The sequence below is a fragment of the Ischnura elegans genome, chromosome 4 (assembly GCF_921293095.1).
Source record: "Ischnura elegans chromosome 4, ioIscEleg1.1, whole genome shotgun sequence".
NCBI classification, from domain to species: Eukaryota; Metazoa; Arthropoda; class Insecta; order Odonata; family Coenagrionidae; genus Ischnura; species Ischnura elegans.
Genome location: NC_060249.1, coordinates 63,328,816 through 63,351,946, shown reverse-complemented (window position 1 = coordinate 63,351,946; position 23,131 = coordinate 63,328,816). Strand labels below are relative to the sequence as shown.

The 23,131-nt window shown below is 38.1% G+C and overlaps 1 protein-coding gene across 3 annotated transcripts in view; it reads right to left on the bottom strand.

The window, feature by feature from the left end:
* LOC124157591 (vesicular glutamate transporter 1) overlaps positions 1-23,131 on the bottom strand; it is a 247,150-nt gene that overhangs the window by 16,039 nt on the left and 207,980 nt on the right. Inside the window, exons 3-8 of one of the 3 annotated variants that reach the window (XM_046532440.1) lie at positions 11,125-11,181; positions 9,042-9,214; positions 8,387-8,451; positions 6,692-6,810; positions 6,158-6,272; positions 545-719 (exon numbers count right to left, since the gene is read on the bottom strand). In XM_046532440.1, coding sequence (XP_046388396.1) covers positions 545-719; positions 6,158-6,272; positions 6,692-6,810; positions 8,387-8,451; positions 9,042-9,214; positions 11,125-11,181 — 704 coding nt within the window. The other 2 variants (XM_046532441.1, XM_046532442.1) reach the window with 2 other exon arrangements.

Genomic DNA, 23,131 nt, shown 5'->3' with positions numbered 1-23,131 from the left:
ACAAGTCCTCCGATAAAGAACAAGAAGTAAGTACTTGCGACGTGAGTACGAAGGATGCAAGGGTGAAGAGCCAGAGACGTGTTTGAGTTTCCCTCGTGGTTAATTAGGCATAAGAATAACAGATAAACAGAAAGGAAACTGATATTCTCGCAGACCGATGGTAGCGGCATAAAGGTTGTTTGGATACTCTTTCCTCCCATATTACGTGGCCAGCGCAGGGTTTACGCACAAGCTTATGGCGCCCTTTTTCTTTGAGGACTATAAAAAATTATCTGAATGAGCAATTGATGTACAAATACCTAATTATACTACAGCGTTTTCTGTCCCAATTTCGCACGTCTGGGACATCACATATTCGAAAACAATTCTTTGTGGTCTGTATTTTCGAAAAACAAAGCGCTATTGCTCTTAAAGTATGCATTGCTGATAACCGCCATGGCAAAGGCCCCCACATCTCTAATCGCTAAGGGCCTCATCATGTCTAAATCGAGCCCTGTAAGTGGCCCGTTTTCCCTGAAATTGTGAACAAATAGATTTTACCCACCGTAGAAATAGAACGGTGCCTGCCAGCTGATACCGCCCGTGAGAATTCCCGACAGAGGCATCCCCAACACCACTCCTGCGTAAGAGCCGCAGAACGCCAGCGTCGCCAGACGCGAGCGCTCCAGCGGCGGAGCCCAAAACCTCCAGATGCCGTGACACGCCGGATAAGTGACGCCCTGCGGAAGAAAAAAGATTTTAAGCGACTCTTAATCAAATATTTAACACTGAATATGACTCATATTCTTAATAAACATACATACAAATGAGTGTTTACACGCATGCCTGGGTGAGGTTTTCTCGAGTGCACCATCAGACGAGTTGTATGGGCATAGCCCATTGCCAACGTTTCGATGGCTAACTCGGCCATCGTCTTCAGAGCGTTGGCTCTACGAATCCATGGACAATGGCGGAGTTCGTCATCAAAATGTGGGCCACGCCTAACTAATAACTCAGGTAGTAAGTATATCCGAGAAAACTTCATCCATATCGTGAGACAAGAAAGCGTGAAGTCTTACTTATTTGTTAGTCCTTCGTAGAAATGGATAATATTTATCTAATCGAGGAGAAATTTTGGGGAAAAACTTTTCATGGCATTAAAAAAAATAAAACGCAACGCAATATGCAGTTTTCAAAGGAACCTCAGTACACTTCAGCATTAACTGCCCCAATGTCTCCTGCCCCATATTCTCGCCCAATTTTTTTTAGTCTGCATTTCCGAAGAAATAAGCGCTGCTTATTGTTAGCCTAGTTGAGCCTAAATCCTTTACATGAGAAAGGTTTAGCGATTCTGGGACTGTAATAAAAAGAATAACAGCAGCATCACCCAAGACAATGGAGGAAATGATGTCACAAATATCATGAAATACACAAATAATTCCCACCGTGAAGGTGTCAAAAATAATTTGCAACACGGAGGGGCTCAAGCTGGCAGTACAGCTACGGAAGCTGTAGCTTTCAAACCCCAGCTTGAGTATTCCTTTATTAAGCAATGAAAAAATTAGCTCCGGGAATAATATGCTAAAAATGCTTTAACCCCGTCACTACTCTGTCCTCTCTATGAGTATAAAATTTAATGAAAATAACATTTCCGAATAAAACAAGCATATAAACAAACGCCATTGCCATATTCAGTCATAATCAACCAGACCCATACTATACATCGCGTGATTTCAGATTCTGCGTTGCTGATCTTGGTCGTACGTGCAGCAGTCTAAAATCGCCCTTGATAACATTTACTCTCATAGAAAGATGAGGAAGACTTCTAGCCTGTTGAGAGTTAATGGCACCGCAGTTCAGTACACGGACCTCGATCAGACGAAGATGTTTCCTCTGAAAGCGAAAGACCCTCCTCGACCATTTCATTTAAGCTTTCGAAAGATAAGGTTTTAAACATTTTAAAGGAGTTTACAGATCTAAAAGAGCTTAATGAGTTAAAAAAAGACCTATGCTCGTGAGGCATAGATCCATAAGTTTATAGGTTGTCCTATAAAACAACTAGATCAACGAGATATCAACTATGAAAAATATAATTTCACTGAGGCGGCTTACAGCGTTTTTAACAGGTAAGATTCAGGATTTTTAGCTTAAGAAAGAATCTATAGTAAAACCAGAATAATTCCTACATCAGTAACGCCAGATACTGAAAAACTACTGTTTACGCGGTGGTTTTAAGCTAAATAAATGCATTCGAGCAAATCGTTATCTAAAAAAAGCAATATAATAAATTCCGAGGTTCAGTTCTTATCCTCGCTGATTTAAATTACTTTACTTGAGATTTTGGTCGCAAATTCCATAGTGCGAGTGAAATGGATGGATACATTTTTCATTTGGTAACCAATTTACTGCTAAGATAATTTATCTTCATTTTTATATTTTAACCCCTAAGTCATTCTTTCTCTCTGATTCGGAAAACAGCACATTTAAAAATAGCAACCACAAATTTTATTTCATTGAAAAGGAGGGATTTATGCCATTGATCTTGCGTAAACGCGGACGTCAGCATAATTTTAGGCCTTTAAGGGTTCATCCCTTCAATAAAACTTTGTATAGCCTGGTAAAAGCAGGTTTTTGGTATCGTAAATGGTAAGATAGCAATCACAAACTGAATCACAGACGTATCACGTACCTCGCGTATAAGAGAAATTATGAAATGATGATATTTTATTATGATGAAATCATGTCTCAAATCCCAAATAAAACACGTATGCATATATTTATCAATATTCCCGGAAAGGAGTGTAACATTTATGTGATCACAGCTGCCGGAGCTTCCAAGATGGCCGGCAAAATCCGCTGTACCACGACAACAAAGATTATCGCAAAGTTTTAAAAGGTTGACAGTCAAAAGTTAATTCTTTGAGGAGCTTTCCAAAATTTCTGGGTAATACTTTTGTTTATCTAAGTCTATTGTACCTACATTGCTTTCGTTAAGATTTATATTAGTAATTTATAAGTCTGGTATCAGTTTGTGAAACTAAAGACCTCGGAATACCAAAATGTGAAGAATATTTCATGGTGGAATTTAAAATATATCTGCTCACTCTATTATAAGGAGTCTTTATCCAAATAAAATGTATAATTATTCAATTTTGCATGAATATTTAAAAATTTTCATCCGGCAATAAATATAAAAAAAGGGGGAAAGGGTTGCGGCTGGAGCTTTGACCAATGGGATGGCCGACTCAAGGTTTGAGGCGAGGGCTGAGCGGTGTTGGCCAGGCCCTCAGATCAATGACTTCTCCTGCGCGCGTCCTTCCCCCGCCCCACACGAAAAAAAACTGCTCCCAACCCCACCCCCCACTTCTCTCGGTCAATAATAAGACCGTTTTGCACCCCCTCCCACAATGGGCAGACTACAATGGGAAGAGCATCTCAGGGGAAGTCAAAAAGAGGTGCATCCAAATTCAGAAATAGAATTTCTACCAGATTTAATACCTAACCTCTGCTTAAGAATATAATGATTCATGCAGATGCCAATAATTTTGAACTCCTGGCATAATGTACTCTATATCCTTATGAATCCGGTTCCCATCCATGTTCCCTGTCATGCCTCGATGGATTAGCTAATATAAATGTGCCAAGAATTTTATCCAGCGGTATAGTAAGACACAATATGGTCACTCATTCTATAGTGTTTAAATTCATGTGAGATACTCAATGGTGGTGCTTGGCAGGGTACGTATATATGTATTATCAAAAAGGTGCGAGAATAGAGAAGTGAATTTACTCTTTCCCGAAATGTAAATGTAAGTGGAAAAGCTTATGAAATTAGACAGTTTGGATAGATACACACCGTGTAAGATAATTTTTCTTTAAGAATGACATCGTAAGCCTTGGTAACAACCTCTGCTCTAATTAATTTATGTCAGACCACAATGCCAATGCGAGAATGAACGCCAAAATGCACCGTGTAACCACCCAACTCGTGCGAATGCATGCACAGAAAATAGAACCTGTTCTAATTTGGCTCATGCATTCGTACATGTTCCGTTCCGGTCCACAGAAGTCGTTCCTACAAACAGACATTGAATCGTACGTGTTAATGTATCGTGTAAACAGGCCTATAGCGTACGTTATGGTCGATTAAATTTAAAGAATCCTATAAAAAATCTCAGTAACCAGATTTCGCAGAGGAAAAAGTACATTACTTTTAATATAATACTGGAAATGAATTGAATTAACGCATTGAACAAGATTGAATTTTTGGATGACGCATGATGAAAATCGTTCTAATAGGATATCAAAATTTAATTATGAATTTTTGGTATCCTATAATGAGAAAATAACAAAAAGGGCCACATATAAGTTTAAGCGACTTGTCCAAGTTATTTTTTGTGCATTCTACTTCCCAACAGTGGTTGCTGTAGTATTTTTGCTTACGAGACAAATGCTCTTTTGACTAATTCAAAACGGCGTATCATAATTTATATAATTGACGGTATCTGGCGTGGCTTCATGGAACCGCCTTTTAAATGATTCAATAGAGCATTTGAATCGAAGCCAAAAACATTTTAGCCACTAAAAGAGAGAGGAAGAACGCGCGAAAAAAAGAAGAAACTCGGCAATTCGCTTAAAATTATTCGTGGTCCTGTTTGTTTTATCACACCATGGGCCCAAAACAATTTAGTCTTGCTCAATGCCTTCATTCAATTTCTTTCCAGTATCATTTTTTCATCACTGCCTCTGTCAAATCTGATCAGTGAGATATGTATAGCCTTCTTTTAATTAAATTGATCATTGCATAGCGCATTAAACTGATATAATCCCTGTAGCATGGTTTTCATGAAACATAAGTTGAAATTCCCGAGGTACCATAAGGGCATTGAGATCTGATATAATATCCAAGGCAGAAATTGCTAGTGATACATGTTTTAGAATGTCATTATTTAGGCAAAATCATGGCACACAGTGTATAGCTATACAAACTTGCTCCTTTTATCAGCTTTTCGTTTTATATTTCTGGAAATAGTAAATTGACTTCACTACTCAATCACCTCTTAAATAATACAGATATACGCACCCTGCCATGCACCGCTATAGTATCTCACATAACTTTAAATACTTTAGGCCTGCCATACACGTTCCGGTCCGGCCTCAAGGCCGGGCCTTGAGGCCGGGACTGCGCAGTTTGGCCGGAGCCGCAGGCCTTGAGGCCAAACTGAACGTGAGTGGCGATGCCTTGAGGCGGATTGTCGGCCGGACGGCGCCCGGACGGGAAAACAATAGGTCCGGCCTCAAGGCCGCTTGGCCTTGAGGCCGGGCCTCATTGGATTCCCATCCGGCCGTCCGGCCAACAAACCGCCTCAAGGCATCGCCACACACGTTCAGTTTGGCCTCAAGGCCCGGACTGTACAGTCCAAGCCCTGAGGCCAAACTGAACGTGTGTGGGGGGCCTACTATGAGTAGCCATATTGCGCCTTACTGTACTGTTGGATAAAATGCTTGTCGCAAGTGTAATAGCAGCTCCATCGAGGCCTAGCAGGGAGCGTTGGTCTGACATAAATTCACTAAGGCAAAGGTTGTTACCAAAGCTTACGATGTCATTCTTAAAGAAAAATTATCTTACACGGTGTGTATCTATCCAAACTGTCTAATTTCATAAGCTTTTCCAATTACATTTGCATTTCGGGAAAGAGTAAATTCACTCCACTATATACGTACCCTGCCAAGCACCACCATCGAGTATATCACATGAATTTAAACACCATAGAATGAGTGACCATATTGTGTCTTGCTATACCGCTGGATAAAATTCTTGGCACATTTACATAAGGTAATTCATCGAGGCATGGTTGGGAACGTGTTTAGAAAAAAAAGAACCGAAGTCAGAGTGAAATAAAATGCATATGGCCAGGCGTCCAAAATGAGAAAATAAACGGAAGAGGCATGAAACTTGGCGTAATATGTAATTTACATCGTACAGAGCGCTTATGGAACTTTTAATACCTTTATCCGAAGATTACTGTGGAAGGTTTTAATTTAAATGCATAAAAAATATCAGATGCTTTAGGAATCTGAAGAAAATAGTTTAATTCCTAAAGCTTAGCGTTATTGGTGAAGGAAATCATAGCTTAAACACATGAAACATAAAGATTTTAATAAAATCGTTTCTCACCTCAACTAATCCCTGCATTATCCTAACTATAATCACAAACGTTGGATGAAGCATCGTTGCACCGGGAACCAGAAGATTTAAAAATGAAGATGTTGCTATAGCTGTGCCAAATATTCTATAAAGAATAAAAGAGTTTCAATGATAGAGTGCATTTTATTAGATAATAGACCTTTTTACATGTCACCATGGTTCACAAAAGCCAATGTTTTTCAAATGAATTGAATTAAATATTGATTTAAAAAATTTGATCAAAATACTTTATTTAACGATCAGAAAAAAACTGAATTATTAAATTCCTGTTTTGGCTAATCATATGCCAAAATGGGTGGAAATACGTAGATTGAATTCAGACTAAAAACGAATGTGAGTTCACAAGAAATATTGCTTTGAAAAAGGCAAAATATTTAATTAGAAATCAAAAGACTAATTACAAAATGGCCGATAGTGAGCAGTACCGATTGAATTCTCAGCATGTTATCATTTCAGCTTAATATTTCAAAGTGAAAATTATTTATTTAGTTTCCTTTTAATTACCTGTTGGCTGGATATTTTGAAGCCAGAAATCCACCCGGAACTTGCGTCACGAGGTACCCCCAGAAGAACGATGAGTCCACGGCACTTTCCATTCCTACCGTCCAATTGAATTTGACCTCCTGAAGACCGGAAGACAAAATTGTCATTAGGGTTTGCAATATTCAATCAAAGCATCTATTAAACCACATGTTTCTAAGAAGGTTTTCTATAAGATTATCAAAATAATATTAAAAATAATAATTGGGACCTATTTTTAACGCTACAGGGGAAAATTCTTGTAATAGAATTTTATTTACCATATTTATTTATTGTTATGATGTTATTCCACGATTGTGTAGTTAGAAGAACATGGAAAGAAGAAACCTTATTTTTTAATGATATTCAGGTATTGAGAAATTATCGCTTTTTTACGATGAGATATCTTAAACAAATAATTATAGTTTACTGAATGTTACATGATGCAAAATGAGCTCGATGTTGAATTTTGTATGGCGTAGAAACGCAGGATATGACGATGGAAGGTGGGAATATCTAATACGAATTCAAATGATGGGTGTGACTGAAGATGTATCGGACTTAAGATTAAATTAAGGAGGAACTGCTCAAGAAGGCCGTCAAAAATAGGAATATTTTTAGAGGAGATAGCAAGGATGTAGAGTGCTGAGCGGCTGGAGGTGATATTGAGGGACGGATTGAAGTTGCAATCCGTGATGGAAAGATGACTGCCGTCAAGGGGGGAAAATTAAAGGAGAAAAATGGACTTCTTTATTGGGGTAAAGAGTAATAATGTATTCCCAGACGTTAATTAATGCCATAAGGAAAATCATAAGTAGACGCGTTTTTTCATTCACTCTTTACCGATGGTAAAAATCTCATAATAATTTAGTGAATGTTTTAGGCAAAATATGGAAAAAATTAATTTTTGAAAAAAAAAAGAGATTAGCACTTTTTCACATAAAATTATGAAAATAAAACAGTAATTTTTTAGCATTAATGATAACTATAATAATTATAATTTTTTCCCTTATCTTGACCTCGTTTAATTAATGTTAAAATAGTTCTTGGAGTGTAGGTCAACGTGCGTTATGCAAAAAAGTTTTAGCCAACGTTCCTGTTTATTTTAAACTATCATCAGGGCTGAACTTTGTACATATTTATTGGTATTGTAAATAAAAAACAAATATGTACAAAGTCAAGCCCTGATGATAGTTTAAAATAAACAGAAACATTGGCTAAAACATTTTTGCATAACGTACGTTGACCTACACTCCAAGAACTATTTTAACATGAATTATAATAATATTGCACACTTAAGAGAGTCGATGGAGAAGGTTGAGCGGAAAGAGTTGCAAAAAAAACTGATGATAGAGAGATAACTTTGTTTAAGTTGAAGAGTATGACTGAATGACACTGACAGAATGACGAAAAATAAGCCTTGTGGTAAGCAGGAGGAAGTTAACTCAATGTGGGAAGGAATGTAGGCCGGGATGACGAATTAAATGCTTCACGTAAACTAATCTATATTGGCAGATTACGTGCCATTATAATATTAAAAACTAAGGATGAAGCTGCGAAAAGCATGTATACAGATGTGAAAATTTCATTTAGAGCGTACGAAACAGTTAATGTTAGATTTATCATAATCATTAAGTATATCATCAAACAGTGCAAAGCCAGTTGGATGAATAAACTCACCTTGTGCTCAAACTGTAATTTTGCCATTCCCATGTTGCAACGCATACCAAAAGATATGATGAAACCTGCAAAGAGGAGCCACTATGGTCATTAAATGCATCACTTTCAAAAATGGCCTAATAAATCTGTTTAAATTATAGATCATTATCTCACAAAAACATGATTAATATGGTGAAAATAATGTTGAAATATTATTTTGTATCGTCCACGAATACCAAAAGATATGATGAAACCTGTAAAAAGGAGCCGCAATGATTATTAAATGCACCTTTCTTCAAAATGGCCAAATACTTTGGGGTATATTTATAGTTCTAAAACTCACAAAAAGTGATTACTATCGCGAAAACACTTTTAATATTATTTTGTATGATCCACGTATACCAAAAGTTACGATTAAACCAGCAAAGAGGAGATGCTATGATTATAAAATACATCACTTTAAAGAAATGGCCGCATATATTGATTTAGTTAGAGACTTTAATCTCACAAAAACATGTTAATACTATTATAGAATTCACTGTAGAATCAATTGTTAAAAAATGGACACTTGGATGTGCATTACCTTAGTAAAATCGCACATACAAATCCGTAAAAACATTGGGGTGGTGTTACATTAACGGCAGTGAGGGTTAGGGGGAATTTGGAGTCGACGAACCAATGCAGGTGAGCACGGCGATGGTGTATCGCTTGGAGAGGCACGGGCATTCCGGCCGGATATACTTGTCTATGTGACGCAGCGGCGGCCTTTCCGGCTCCGGCAGCGAGTCCGGTGTTCCGGCGCCGTCTCCTGCGGGGTATCCTCCCATGCCATCCTTCGATTCCCCCAAACTGGCGGATAGAGAGAGAAGTCATTTCTGGAGAATCGAGGCGGAGGAAAGAAATATTCATGCGAGAGGGTGATCGTCAGGTGAAGAAATAGACAATCGATATAGTTTAATGGAACGATTTTCATCAATCAGGTAAGGAGAGCCATGTGTGATGAGGTTTAACGGAAATAATTATGTAAATATAGGTCTCATCCTTATTATATACTAAACGTATGTATTTAAAGCATAAATATTTGGAACCTATTCAACCTTCTCCATAAGAAATAAAAATCACTCTTCAAATGGCACAATTCATTGAATTATTTAGAAATCTTTATAAAAGAAAAAAACCTGGTAGTAGCTAAAAATGTGGTGAGGAAGACAGACCGGGATGACCAATTAAATGCTCATAAACCAAAAAAATAGCTAAAAAATGATGAAATATTATACCGTCCAAGAAACGTCCGTTCTCTAGAAACAAATGTTAAGTCATGAAAGATTTTGTGAAACACTTGTTATTACAAGAAAGTTTTTTTGTCATAAAAAGTTTCGTTTTTGTTAAAAAAATTGTGGCACCATTTTAGATTACGCAAAGGAGTGTTTGTTTACCGGTAGTGTTTATATATTCCTTTTATTGAAAATACTATATACGATATGATTTTTTCTCTTTTTTTACACCATGTAAATATTGTCTAATTTATGAGGGAATTGAAAAATAAATTATCATTATTATTTTTTCATGTCCATCGGAAGATGTCACAATGTGACGCATGTCCGATCGTAAAGATTAAATCAATTCACTGAATCATTTCAAAGTACTCTTTATTCGCTAATTTGGAAGAGATGGAAGGAATAACGTATCTATGGCCAGGTGACTGAAGAAGTGGAAAAACTCCAAACGGTACTCTTAAAACGGGCACGGTGTTGTCTACATGAGTGAAAACAAAGAAAGTAGGGATGCAAGGGCAAAATGAGAAAAAGATGAGGAATTTACAACATAATATGCACCAATAAATTTAACACTCGAGAAAAAGATATAAAAGCACTCGCTCAATTTAATTAAAAATTAACTTATGAAAAATGGAAATGAAGGCCTACGTATGGTACTACCAGGATAAATATTTTGAGAGTGCTCCCATGTTGTACTCACTCACAAAAGGATTTCTTATCGAGCCCATCTGAAGAGCCTAGCTTTTGTGATTTTTTAAAGGTTTCTATCTAGAAGAGATTTTTCGGTACGTGAATAATTCAGCTACAAACATGGTGGTTATAGATTCAAAAACAAATAAAGTATTTCATGCGATGCTCTCTCACACAAAATCCAAAATAAAAGATTATCCCGCAGGGTATACATATCCAAATGATTTTTATGTCAAGGATAGATTTATGTATAAAAATATGTATAATTGCGTTTCAACATCATTACTTTTTCCAGCACATCCCAGATAATATTTTCACCAACTAATTTAGTTAAAAATTCAATGCCCTCAAAAATATGAAAGATATACCTATGACTACGTTTATGACAATTTTTAAATGCGCTTGGCTTAATTGATAAGTTTGGCAGCAAAGATACTATTCAAAAGCTTAAGGCCCTTTGAAGTGACTAAGTTTCGATTTTCGTTTCAAGATAGGATAAATAAACCTATTTTAATAAATTTGAAAACAAATACCCCACGCATACTCCACAAATGCTAACTACAGAGCCAATCCCTTTTTATTTAATGAAATTCGTAATACAACAAAATTATTGCTTTTCGACGTCAGAAATAATTTTTTATATGAACCATCAGAAAAAAATTGGGAAAAATCTATTTTTGCAGAATTTTATACGATTTTATAATAGACTAAAATACAATTTAAATATTTTAATTCATAGATAACATTTAATTTTCATGGGTATAGCAAGCATGCGTTGAAGATTCAACTTACCCTCCGAGGCTTGGCCTCTGCTTGGTGGGCATTTCAAACTCCTCATATCGGACCCCGCTGAAAAGAGAAAGAAACAAAATTAATATCACGAATCAAGAACCTTGGAAAATCGGTACTTGGAAGAACAGCCCAAAATTTATGGTGTTGGAATCAAAAATATTGAATAAAGGTATCAGTGACGAGAAATAACTCATTTAGACATAAATAACACAACGAGTTTCACCAGAAAAGGTAAACAACACGATGAGTCTCAGAAATGAATGAAAAAACTCAACTGATTAGAAAATACATATGACTTGAAAAATAAGTAAATTCCATTGTTAAGTTGAATTATTTTGGAATTTTATTAACGTAATGACCATTGATTACCAATCGAATTCGATCGGATTGACGATTTTTCCTCATATTAGTAAAGTTTCTTTTTCTGGCTCCCTCATTCCTTTCTCATGTATTACCTACATAGTAAATACATTATTGAAGGGTGGAGATTTTTTTGGCTGAAACCACACCTATGAGTAGAAAATAATCATTGTATTATTTTTTTACAAAATATATTAATTTTTGATGGAGTCGAGACGATCACCGTTCTTCAGAGAACGCATTCCTCCCGATCAAACTGCATTATTTTGTATTTTTCTCAACATATTATGCGTTTAAAACTTAAGCATATGCGTTGAAGTTTTCAGAATATAAAAAGAAGAACCTTAAGTGCATTTGCCACCATTTGAAATATACATTCCATATCAAAGGAAATTCTGGATTAAAATTTGAAAACTTGAGACACAGAAAAATGTTGAAATGGGTGCACTTAATATTTCCTGATAATTTCGAGTGATAATTATGATAGCTTCAGATTCAAACACTACTACGCTACGAAAAAATATCGGATGTTTCCTCATAATTCACCGACCGACATACAGTACTTCTTTTCCCCACTATTTACGGTACGAACAAAACCAAAATGAGATCAGCATCGTTAAAAATCATTGGAGTGCTCGAAATCGTAATCTCTAGTCGATGCAACGGAAATCAAAACACCAGCAGAACAAGCTACGTAAACGGAAGGATGTGGCCCCGTCGTGCGAATCGTTTTGATAAATTATTCAAGCCGTGGGTGTGTGCCATCCAATCCCTCAGGGGACCCGTAACTTTTTGATGGGGTGTGTTGCACCTCCCTATCCCCGGGGAGTCCGGCTCAGACGCCGTCGGCGCAGTTGGTGGCGCTTTATGAGCCGTGTCAAAGACCGTAGCCCGTGGTGGTTGCGGAGACTCGAGTAGGGGGTTGCGGTGAACAGGGAAGGGCGTGGGATGAGAAGAGTTGGGCGACAATAGGGAGAAATGGGGAATCAGTTGGAATCAGGAAAGAATGAGTTGTAGTTGCGAGGCAGAAGAGAAAACCTCCGAAACGAAGGCGTAAAAAATATCGCAATCATGATCTGGATGCTCATGTCCTACCTCAACATACCTAATGTTATCCATTTTCTTTCTTTTTTGAAGAAGGACTGTTTCGTTTAGCAAACTTGCTCACCGATTTTCGAGTTGTATATTTTGCGTTCAATCCCCTGAGATGTGAAGATAAAAAAATTATCATTGCTCACCGAGTCATTCAACCCGAAGGTTCGAAGGTTTGTTGGGATATGTGAGCGTCCTCCCTCTAAAACTAGCACCCTCTAGAATAACTGGGGAACTCATGGATTCAAACCTCCTCCCCTCCCAAAATGCACGGGAGAATGGTAGATCGTTTTTTAAGCGTGATGAACTCTGAATCAACTGAATCACCCGAAATACACTCCTCCCTCAATTGAACCCCCAAAACATTTTTATAATTACGGCCTGGCCATAAGGGCGTGAAATTCTCATATATTCTGGATGTGAAGGCCATCTCTCTTTCAAGGGCCACCTTGCTTTTCGAGGATTTTTGTTTGGGGGTGTTCCAAGGCTTTAGACGGCATATCGATCCCTTACTCTAAGAATTGACGAATGATGATCTTTTTGCTACAGGGCATAATTTCATTGTTTTTTTAGTTTTCAACATTTAATTTTTGGGGTTTAATGACATGCGTAAAAGATACAGGATTTAAGACATAAAGTTGCATGGAGAGAGATATGCTGACGTAGATTCTTGATTTCTGCTTGGTATCCAGTAGAAATTTGGAGTAATCACCTCTTGCATACATATGTCTCATAGATTGTAATATATTGCAATGGTTGAAATATTTCAATAACTAATGGTTCCATGAAGTCACGCGCGAATTGGAGAAAAATGGCGGCAATATCTTGCACGAAAAATTCCCCCAGGATCATTAAAATGGAGTTTGACAGCGCATTCATGAATGCGCAAAACCAGATTTTGTCCTTGCACCAAATTTACATCCACCTCTTTTATTTAAGCCTAAATTACCTCATTGAAATTTAGGCATCATTGAAGGCAGAAAATAATAAATATTTAAAAGCAGATTTAAATTCATAAACTGCTTCAAACTGTAGCACAATAAAAAGAAATATTTGACCCGTAAACTGGAAGCCAATATCGTACAAATTTATCGGAAAGTGATCGATGGACTTTGCAAAAACCCATACGCATTTTACGCAGTTTACGCATACATGCGTCGAAAAGAAATTGCTCATAATACGATATTTGGTAAATTACTCATGGTAAAGACCTGACTGATCCGAAAATGTGAAAGAAATGTGCGACGAGACCATAGTCTAACTTTATTTTACCATTAAAGCATCAAAGGCTCTATCACGAACGGGAAAAATAATTGAAGTGAGACCTTGCTCACGCACGCATTGCGTTGACGAAATGACATCACTCTATGCTTAACGAAATATTGTAAGAGTAGCAGAGGGATTTTTGGCGTTCGAAAACTGACATGAAAAGAGAAACGGGGACATTTTCCACTCGGATCCCTCAGAAACGAGGGCGCACAGTGTAGAAGGGTCTTGAAACATCCATTTGGGGGAGTCGATATACTCTATGGAGATCGGCTGCCGAAGAAGAGGCAGTGCCGACTTCATTTTCCGCCCGCGTGCGGTTCCTTTGATACGGTCCCTGCACGTTGTTTAATCTGGGCACCCTTTTTGGAGCGGATCGGTCAAGGTTGCCCGCTCACAAGAATCGACTATCTGATTTCTAATCTCAGCCTCTCACAGGGTTGAAAACGAGGGATGATCCAGGGATTATTATCACATGTGGCAGGATCTCTCATCAAAGCTTAATAAAAAAAATATGGTTTGACATCTGGTCGGAGGCATATTTTTCGGTAAATGAGTCTTTAGCTTTTTAGTTCCTCTTTGAAGTATTACAACGTAGCGTATTCATGGGGACTTTATGTGGTCTTTGACTTCTCAGAGGCAAAATGGACTTTCTATCGAGGTTTCATTTAATGTAGGCACGATCAAGTAAGCAAGCAATGTTTGCACTTAAACTTTGACGCGAGTTTACGGTAAGTATGGTAAAGCTTTTGTTTAAAAAGTTGTCCCAAGAAGTCAAAAAAACTCACAGAGAGATTTTGAAATGATATTGACGTTTTTGAGTTATGAATTGAAAAGACTCCGGCGTCAGGATTTCTGCATGAGAGATTGCCGATAAAAATAGTAAGGGAAGAAGCCAGGAAAAGTTCATGGCCTCAGAGCTCTATTCATAGTTTTTATTTAAATGGTTTTGAAATAATATCGAAAAATTTTAATCACTGCCTTGAAATTACTTGGAAAAGGGAGACATGGAGTGTATCAACATACTAATATTAGGATCGCAAAGCTTTGAATGAATCATCAAGGCATTTATTCCCACGCCGAAGCAGCGCCCACGAAATGCGCTGCACAGGGGAGGCGAAAGACGTGAGAGCAGAATGTGGCAGGTGGGCAGAATATACAGAGTTCGATGAAAAAGATTGTCATTAAAAAAGTTTTGGTAGCTCTCTAGAGAAGTTCAAGGTCTCACAGCTATTCAAAGGTCTATCCATGGTTCGTATATAATAAGCTTTGAAATCATATCGAAGTATTTTATTCACTGAACTTAGAAATAGCTTTGATAAGTGAAAAATCGAAGGTATCAGTATACCAATCTTAGGATTGATCAACGTCATTCGTGTAGCATTGTAATACCGGTAGTGTGTAAGTGTAGCATTGGAATGCCGGTAATGGGCAATTCGAATCTCGAAGTATGTAGCCGACTCAATTCCGCCTTACTGCTCATAGCTTCGTCAAGGAAGGGATAACTATAGCCCAAAACAGTCAATAGCTTAGGGCATTCCAATTCATTAAAGGCACATGGCAAATTTAGTAGTTGGCAGGGAAAAAGAAAAACACTACCCCACCGGTGCTACTCATCCACCCATACATTAATTCATAAGAGTAGTAGTCTAAATGTATGAATGACAAAATACATCGCGTAAAAAAACAAACCGTACGACTACACGAATAGAAAATAGAACATGTCCCAATTTGGTTCATGCATTCGCACAGGTTCCGTTCCGGTCCACCCAAATCGTACGTACGCGCATCCAGGATTTTTGAATAGAGATTCAGCCAGTCCCAATATAGTATTCTGCACCACGCCGTAAGCTTTTACGAGCACTGTGAAGCCCTTTCCATACCAATCAAGCAGCGTCATCCGTCGCTGACGTCTAGTGGATCTCTTAAGACACAGTCAGTAGGGTGCACGTTGGGGAAAGAGGACGACTGAAGACACCAACGGGGAGGGGAAGAATGGGGGTGATGTCGAAGGGTTCACCGTAGGCTGGAAGGAGCTGGATGGGAATAGGAGACTCTGGAAAGGAAAGCGACTGGAAGGAGTGTGGGGGGAGGGGCGTTGACGCGTGGAATAAGGGCTTATTATGCCGGCTGGCTTAGAGGAGCGAGGGCTGAAATTTGTCCCAGTCCTTTTCGAATGGAGAAATGAAAATGAGTTCTCGAGTATGCACCCAATGAAAAGAGAGCCTAAGGAAGAATTCCTTGTCAGTAAAAATGAAAATAAACGAGAAAAATAAATCAGTTTAAAGTTAGTACTGGTGGTTTTTAGAAAGGCTGCAGTTGTGGAGGAAGGCAACAATGATACTTTTCATCAGACGTACAGTCATGCTCTTTATATTAGACCAAAGACCCGAAAATTATTGCGAAGGTTCCCTCGAAGATTTCCCAATTTGAGACATTTAATTCCAATAATCGAAATAAAGTATCATGGATGTGCTTGTGATGAGTTCATATTTAAACTATGCTTAAAATACCTTTAATTCTACATTAAGTATGAAAGCTAAAGTTAAAATGCCAAAATAATAAACCACGATATAAACAGCTGAGCGATTTAATTTGAATGATTCTACTTTATAGATTGGATACAAGCTTTTATTGGGGATTTGAGCGTTAGTTCGTTTTTTCTTAACTTTTTTAGCTAATTCACTCATATAAGAGAAGATTATGGAGTGTTTATATAGATGTATCAATAAAAAATCCTTGCATTTGTCAGAAATCATAGAAATCATAAAAATTAGAGACTTTTAATCATCGAGATATTATGAGATACGTTATCCCTCACTAATTGATTCATTTCCCGTAAAACTGATAAAAAAATCATTATAAAGGTATGAGCTGAGCTCTGACGCCAATTTCTTTTCATTTTCTAATGGTAACAGCAAAAAAGTTCCAAATAGTTTCGTAGGAGAGTCATACAATAACTTAACAAATCAAGTGACTCAATATACGGATTGCTCGTTGCTTAGGAAGTCTTTGAGCTAAAAATAACCTAAATACCCAAGCCTTCTCAAGAGAATTAAAAGAAAAAATAGGGTCAATTTTCATTACAGGTTTTAGACCTTACTCATCAGCACGTAATCACTCCAATTATTTTGATAGCACATTTACGCTTAGGACTGGAGTTTGTAAAGAAAAGATGACCTGCTAAAGCAGCGAAGATAGTGAGTGTTCCTTTTGTCCAAGAAGGGTTTCCAAGCCCGAAGGGACTCAGTCACTAAGTGACTTCGTATCGGCAGCGCACGATCAAATCCGACAGAAGGGACTAATTTTCTTCCAGCTGACAAGCCTCCAAGAGTAACTCCGAAGTCTGCACGAGTCCGAAGATGCTTGAGGACGATTTTTTAATAGATTTCTTGGAAAAAATGGCAAATTGCGTATTTATGGGTGTATTTATATTCTCAGAAAACTTTCTTCACGGGTATCATTAGGAAGCGACAAACAAGAGTTTTCTGAGAAAAAACCAACTGCCATTAGATAATAAGGAGTAATTGGAAAATAATCCAACGGTTGTTATCAATGAACAGAATTATTTAAAGTATCATTGATGGAGTTAATTATGAAGTGATGAAAATTACAAAGTTGGTGTTTTTCAAAATTCAAGTGACAAATTAAATGTATGAAGTACGCTTTTAAAGTTGATTGTTAGAGGCTATAAATATACTCACTTATGATTAATAACATGAAAATGAAAATCCTATTCATTATAAATAACATTGAATATTTTAATAATAGTATATATATAGTTAAAACAGAGTCTTTCACTTAAACCCGAGACCAAACACTTGTCCAGAAATTTGTACCTGGGGTTGCTTGGGAGAAATCGCCAGAAATAATGAAATTTTACTGCATCGAAAAATGGAGTGTTAGCGGAAGAATGACTCTGGGTTATTAATGTCGAGTATTCATTTAGGCCTTTGATGTTTGACTCTTTCGCAAAAGTGGTATTATGTATATAAATAATAAAATAATAATAAAATGGAGTGTTAGCGGAAGAATGACTCTGGGTTATTAATGTCGAGTATTCATTTAGGCCTTTGATGTTTGACTCTTTCGCAAAAGTGGTATTATGTATATAAATATGTCTAGCTTCCACCAATTGAAGCCTGAATCTGTTGAACTTAATTGGTATTTTCTACTTTAACAGGTAAATTTCAGGACTCTGATTGACAATCGCTTTGGGCTTTTCATACTGATGTATAAGTTTGGTGCCAGTTATGTGAGCAATGAATTTTATTAGCATACTGGAGTTTTTAACCTTCGGCAAATTTTGACTAAAGAGGCATGAACTTTAAGCCCTCAAATTCCTTTACCAATTTCAAATAATGGAAAAAATTGTACCAGGAAGAGTGGAAGTTTCACGGCCAGCGGAATCGAGGAGTGAATGAAAACTACACTATGGGCAAGAATTAAATATTCGGCCACATCCAACCATGCCACCTATTGAAAATCTCGAGAATGCATTGAGAAAAAATATATTAACAAAAGAAATTACTTATTTTATGTAGAAAATTCAAGGCGATATCTAGATAGAGAAGTGCACGCTTATGTGGATGCATCACTTCTGCTCGACCGGTCTTTTTTAATACCATGATATTTGCATACGACCGACGATATCATCTAGAAAATGTTCACGGTACTGCAAATTTTCATTTCGAATAAGGCCGCATACGTAAAACTGATATACAGCCAATCTTTTGTTTTTATTAGCCACAATATTCGCAAGAGAAGTAAAGGAAAGAAAAAAGCAAGGCCGAGGATTGATGGGAAAGCGGTGAGTCTCTCGGCATGACTTTATGACGTCATCAACTTTTCTGCGAATGGGAGGGGAGGAGATAGATCGAGAAACGGTAGAATGAATATTAGTCTCCTGATTTTTAAAAACAGCACCAAAAGTAAAATAAGAATATGGTGGACGAATCCATTGCAGTAGATTTTAGTTCAACTAACTGTTTTCGTTTGTTTTACACTTCCAAAGAAAGTGATATGTGGGTATGTGAACAAAGCGGAGCAGGGGAACCTAAGGGGGGGGGGGGTTGCGGACAAACGGAGATGACGTGCAGACCAGCCAAACTCTGGGGATCCACTCATCCGATGTTTGAGAATGGTGGATGCATGCAGGGAAGTGAGGAAATGGAGTATGTGCGGAGGCGTAGCCGGCCTGTGGCTGTCAGACGTACGTATGCTTTGGAGACGGAGGAGGCGAGGGTCACGCGGATATAGCACGCAAGGAGAATGCGGGGGATGTGGAGACGGGGCTTCCTGGCCGTCTGCGACAGCCTCGAGCATCGTCAAAGGGGATTGGACTTGAGACGATCGCGAAATAGAACATTCGAGAGACGGACCGCGTCAATCCATGCACGCACAACACACGCTTAGACACTCTACCCCACAGCATGTTCCATACATTAGCAAAAATGTGATACGATTCAGTCAACGTTGACTCCTCACACTTCTGTTACAGTTACAGTAAAACAGAGTGCTTCGCTTAACCCCGAAATCATGCACGTAGCCAGGAATTTGCTTGTTTTCCCTTCACGGGTATAATATCTCACCATTCTGCTGATAACAAAGACCCATGTGATGCAGATGCTCTAGGTCGAGGAGTAGCGACGAAGCTATGAGCCTCTCGGAATTCATACTTGAAAGCAGGGATGGCAAGTGAAACGAAACGAAAATGTATCATTTCGACTCGGAGGGAAACGAAAATACGAGGCCTAGGTTTAGTTTCGTTCCCGCACGAAATTAAAATCACCAAGAAATTTAGTTTCGACCCGGGGCGGAACTTTACTCCCAGAAACGAAACTAAATTAAAGGAGAACTCCGCTGCTCATTGCTAAGTTTTGATCCCAGAAGTTGAAAGGGAATAAGAGGGAATAGTTTCGACCCATTAAGACATGCGCGTTGAGAGGTTAAAACATTGAGCTTAAAAGTCGAATGCCCAGCTTGCGTTCACCACTCTCCTGTTAGTGGTGAAAGTAGGTACTTGGACAGTAAGTAAGGAAAGACACAAGGAGAAAGAATATCAAGGAATGAAGAGGAACATCGACAAAGAAAAAGACAGTTGGAATTAGGCTGGGATTTGGAGAGGAGGGCTACAGCATATCTATCTTAAAACTTTGAGTGTATCCCTTTTTAAGGAATACCTTCATCCTGGTTGGGTATTTTGTCAATAATTTCCAAAATCACATTCTAGTTATGTTATGGTTTTTATTTTTTAAATAAATTTTAAGGCTTCTTCTTTTAGGATTGATGGTATGATATAAAATAAAATAATCTGTTTTACTACGGCAGAAAATATTTTTTTTTATTTGAAGGGCTATTGTTGCAATGCATAATATTACGAGTAGGAGGACGTTGTGTTGGAGGAGGGGCACGACCCGAGAGATCAGGGCGCGGAACCCCCCTCTGGTGAATTCTTTCACATTTTTATCTATAGAAACCATATTTAATGCTATTTTGGCATTAAAAATTACGCTATCTGTAAGCTATTTTGCTGAAACATATTTGAGGAGTAGAACAAATTTGTTTTATAGGTTAATATTTTTCTGTTAAAATTAATTGATTTAGGGGGCAAATTCACCCTCTCCCCCTCTTGGCTACGTTTATTAACTACAACTCTGGAAGATGATACAAAATTTAATGAATTCAGTCACGAAGGGTAATTTTAGTAATTGTAAATAATTTCCAGTACCTTTTGTTTTACCGATATTATTATATTCCACACGGTTAAGTCTGAAACAACTCCCATTAAATGAAAGAATATCTAAGAATGAACTACTCTGCTGATTAAAGATATAATTAGGTAGTTGGGCAGTAAGTAAGGAAAGACACAAGGAGAAAGAACATCAAGTACGCCTTTAACCCTCGAAGTGTTAAGTACTTGATTAATTTTAGTAAGTAAGTGTTAATACTGTGAATGAATCTCTCACCGTAGTCGACGAATCTCAATAACGCATCTTCTAGCAACCAGCGCTAGTATTCTCTCGCCTTGCACCCTGCTCATTAACACGTTGGCCCTCCTTCTAAAGCCTCCCCCCCCCCTCACTTTACGATTGCCTCGGGGGGGAGAGTGAAGTGGGGAAGGCGGGTGCGGGGGTGTCAAGGAGACGGAAAAGACAGACCACTGCGCGAGACATCTCCCTCACACCATCCTCTTAAGATCAAATAGAAAGTCATGGCGTGGATCTTTGCGGGTGGGGGGAGAGTTAAAGGGTGTGATGATAGGGAAGGAGTTGTCGGGATGACTAAAGGAGACGATCTGTTCGCATGCTTCAGGAGGTATGCGGGATTTGAAGAGGTTGAAAAAGGCGAGGAGAATGAATTGTGGTCGGCACCGGAAAGAGGAGTGAGGAGACTGAAATGCTTTTGGAGATATTTATTTATTTAATCACCAAAAACGGCAAAAAGGCCATTACATTGGCTGTTCCTTAAATAAATAATACCTAAAAGATAACAAACAATAGCACAATAAATAAAAACTAACATTTCTAAACATAAGAAGGGGCACTATTGATTAGACAATGGTGAATTATTCAGATGGCATTTTAAGGTTGCTTTGTAACTAGTGGCAGAGGAAAATAGGTCCAGGGAAGGGATTTTTGAAGCTATGGAGTTAAACAAGGAGGAGATTCGGTAGAACAGAGAGCGTTGAGAGATGGAGAGGCGGAATCGCGGAATGTGAAGCAGAGAGTTATTTCGTAAGGGGCGAGGAGGAATATGAAAACGGAAAAGAGGGAGAATTTCGTTTGTCCGTAGAGAACCGCTAAAGATTTTTTGGAGAAACATGAGATCAGATAAGACACGGCGGCTTGTTATGTTAGATATCCTGAGGGAGGAAAGGATAGCGTCCCGGGCGTAATACCTGAGTGTGGGGATTCGATGGCGGACTACAACAAGACACTGATATGCACTGAATTCCTTTAAAAAACAAAAATAATGAATTTCAACTGTTTGTCGTGATGAGAGGAATGCAGCGCTTCCTAGTGTTCCACAGAATTGATTAATCAATACTTAATCAGCAACTTCCCAACGGAGTTCAAATCCTTGAAAACGCACTGAAATAAGTAGAATGTTAATTGAAGGGGTGAGAAGCCAAGCGGTACAAGTGATTTTTTTTCTCAACAGAGTTATATAAAGTTAATTGTTAGAAGAAATACACAAAAACTTGGTTGCCATGGGATACGAGTGAATATTTGTTCTGTGCTGACATCGAGTGGGAAATCAAATGCAACACTAAATATCTAATTGATCTCGTTAGTTTTCAATACCTAATATCTGTACCTAACTGCAATTAGAAAAAAAGAAATCACTTTTACCCCTTGGCTTCCAACCCACTCAATTAATTAATGTAGTGAAAAGCCACTAATCCACCCGTTAGCTAAGCAAAGCTTTTGCCAAATAATGAAGTCATACTTTTTCTAAGGACAAACTTGGGGGATCGATGGAAAATCCCCATTCAAAGACCAAGGAAATACACCTTCATTTAATCAACCCAGACACGGGTCAAGTCAACACTGACAAAGGCAAGGCTGTTAAGTAAGAGCATTGGGTTTCGACATGGGGACATAGAGAGCTGAAATATACCAATCCAAAAATTGTGATAGATACTAAGTGTGTATGTAAGCAGAGTTAAATGCAAAGTAAAAGAAATTGATATTACGTAGGAAGACCATTCGCCACCGAAGTCCACGGAGTCTTGTCTGTATTATGAGATACATCTTTTACCACCGTGAAAAGCTTTATCAAGGGAAATATCAGAGAATAATTCCACCTAAGAGGACCAGCAAGCGACTTCTAGGCATAGGTATCCGAATCTGTACAGCAACTGACATGGGATACAGTGAAGGGTTCCTACTTTTGAGGAGTCTCAAGATCAAAATTCAACCCAAAAATGGGGAACATGCACAATTTTTTAAAAGTACTATAATAAAAAATTCCCTACCTCAAATATACTCGCCGAAAATCTGGCGGATGGATAATGTTTTTTAGCTGAGTTATGAGTCTTTAAAAATTAATCTTCATCGGCTGCTTAAAAACACGACGTCATCGGAGCGTGAAGTCACGTTATCCACTGATGAAAGACAGAGGAAGTGGATAGAAAATCGGTCTATGCAGGGCCTAAAACGTGAACTTGGCGAAAATAATTGCTATTTTTGCTTCGATATCTTACATTCAAGGCTCTACCGCTCCACTCTCTTAGCGGAGTGAATGGTGTACCGTTCGATGACGTCAGAAGGCGTTTCAGGTCACG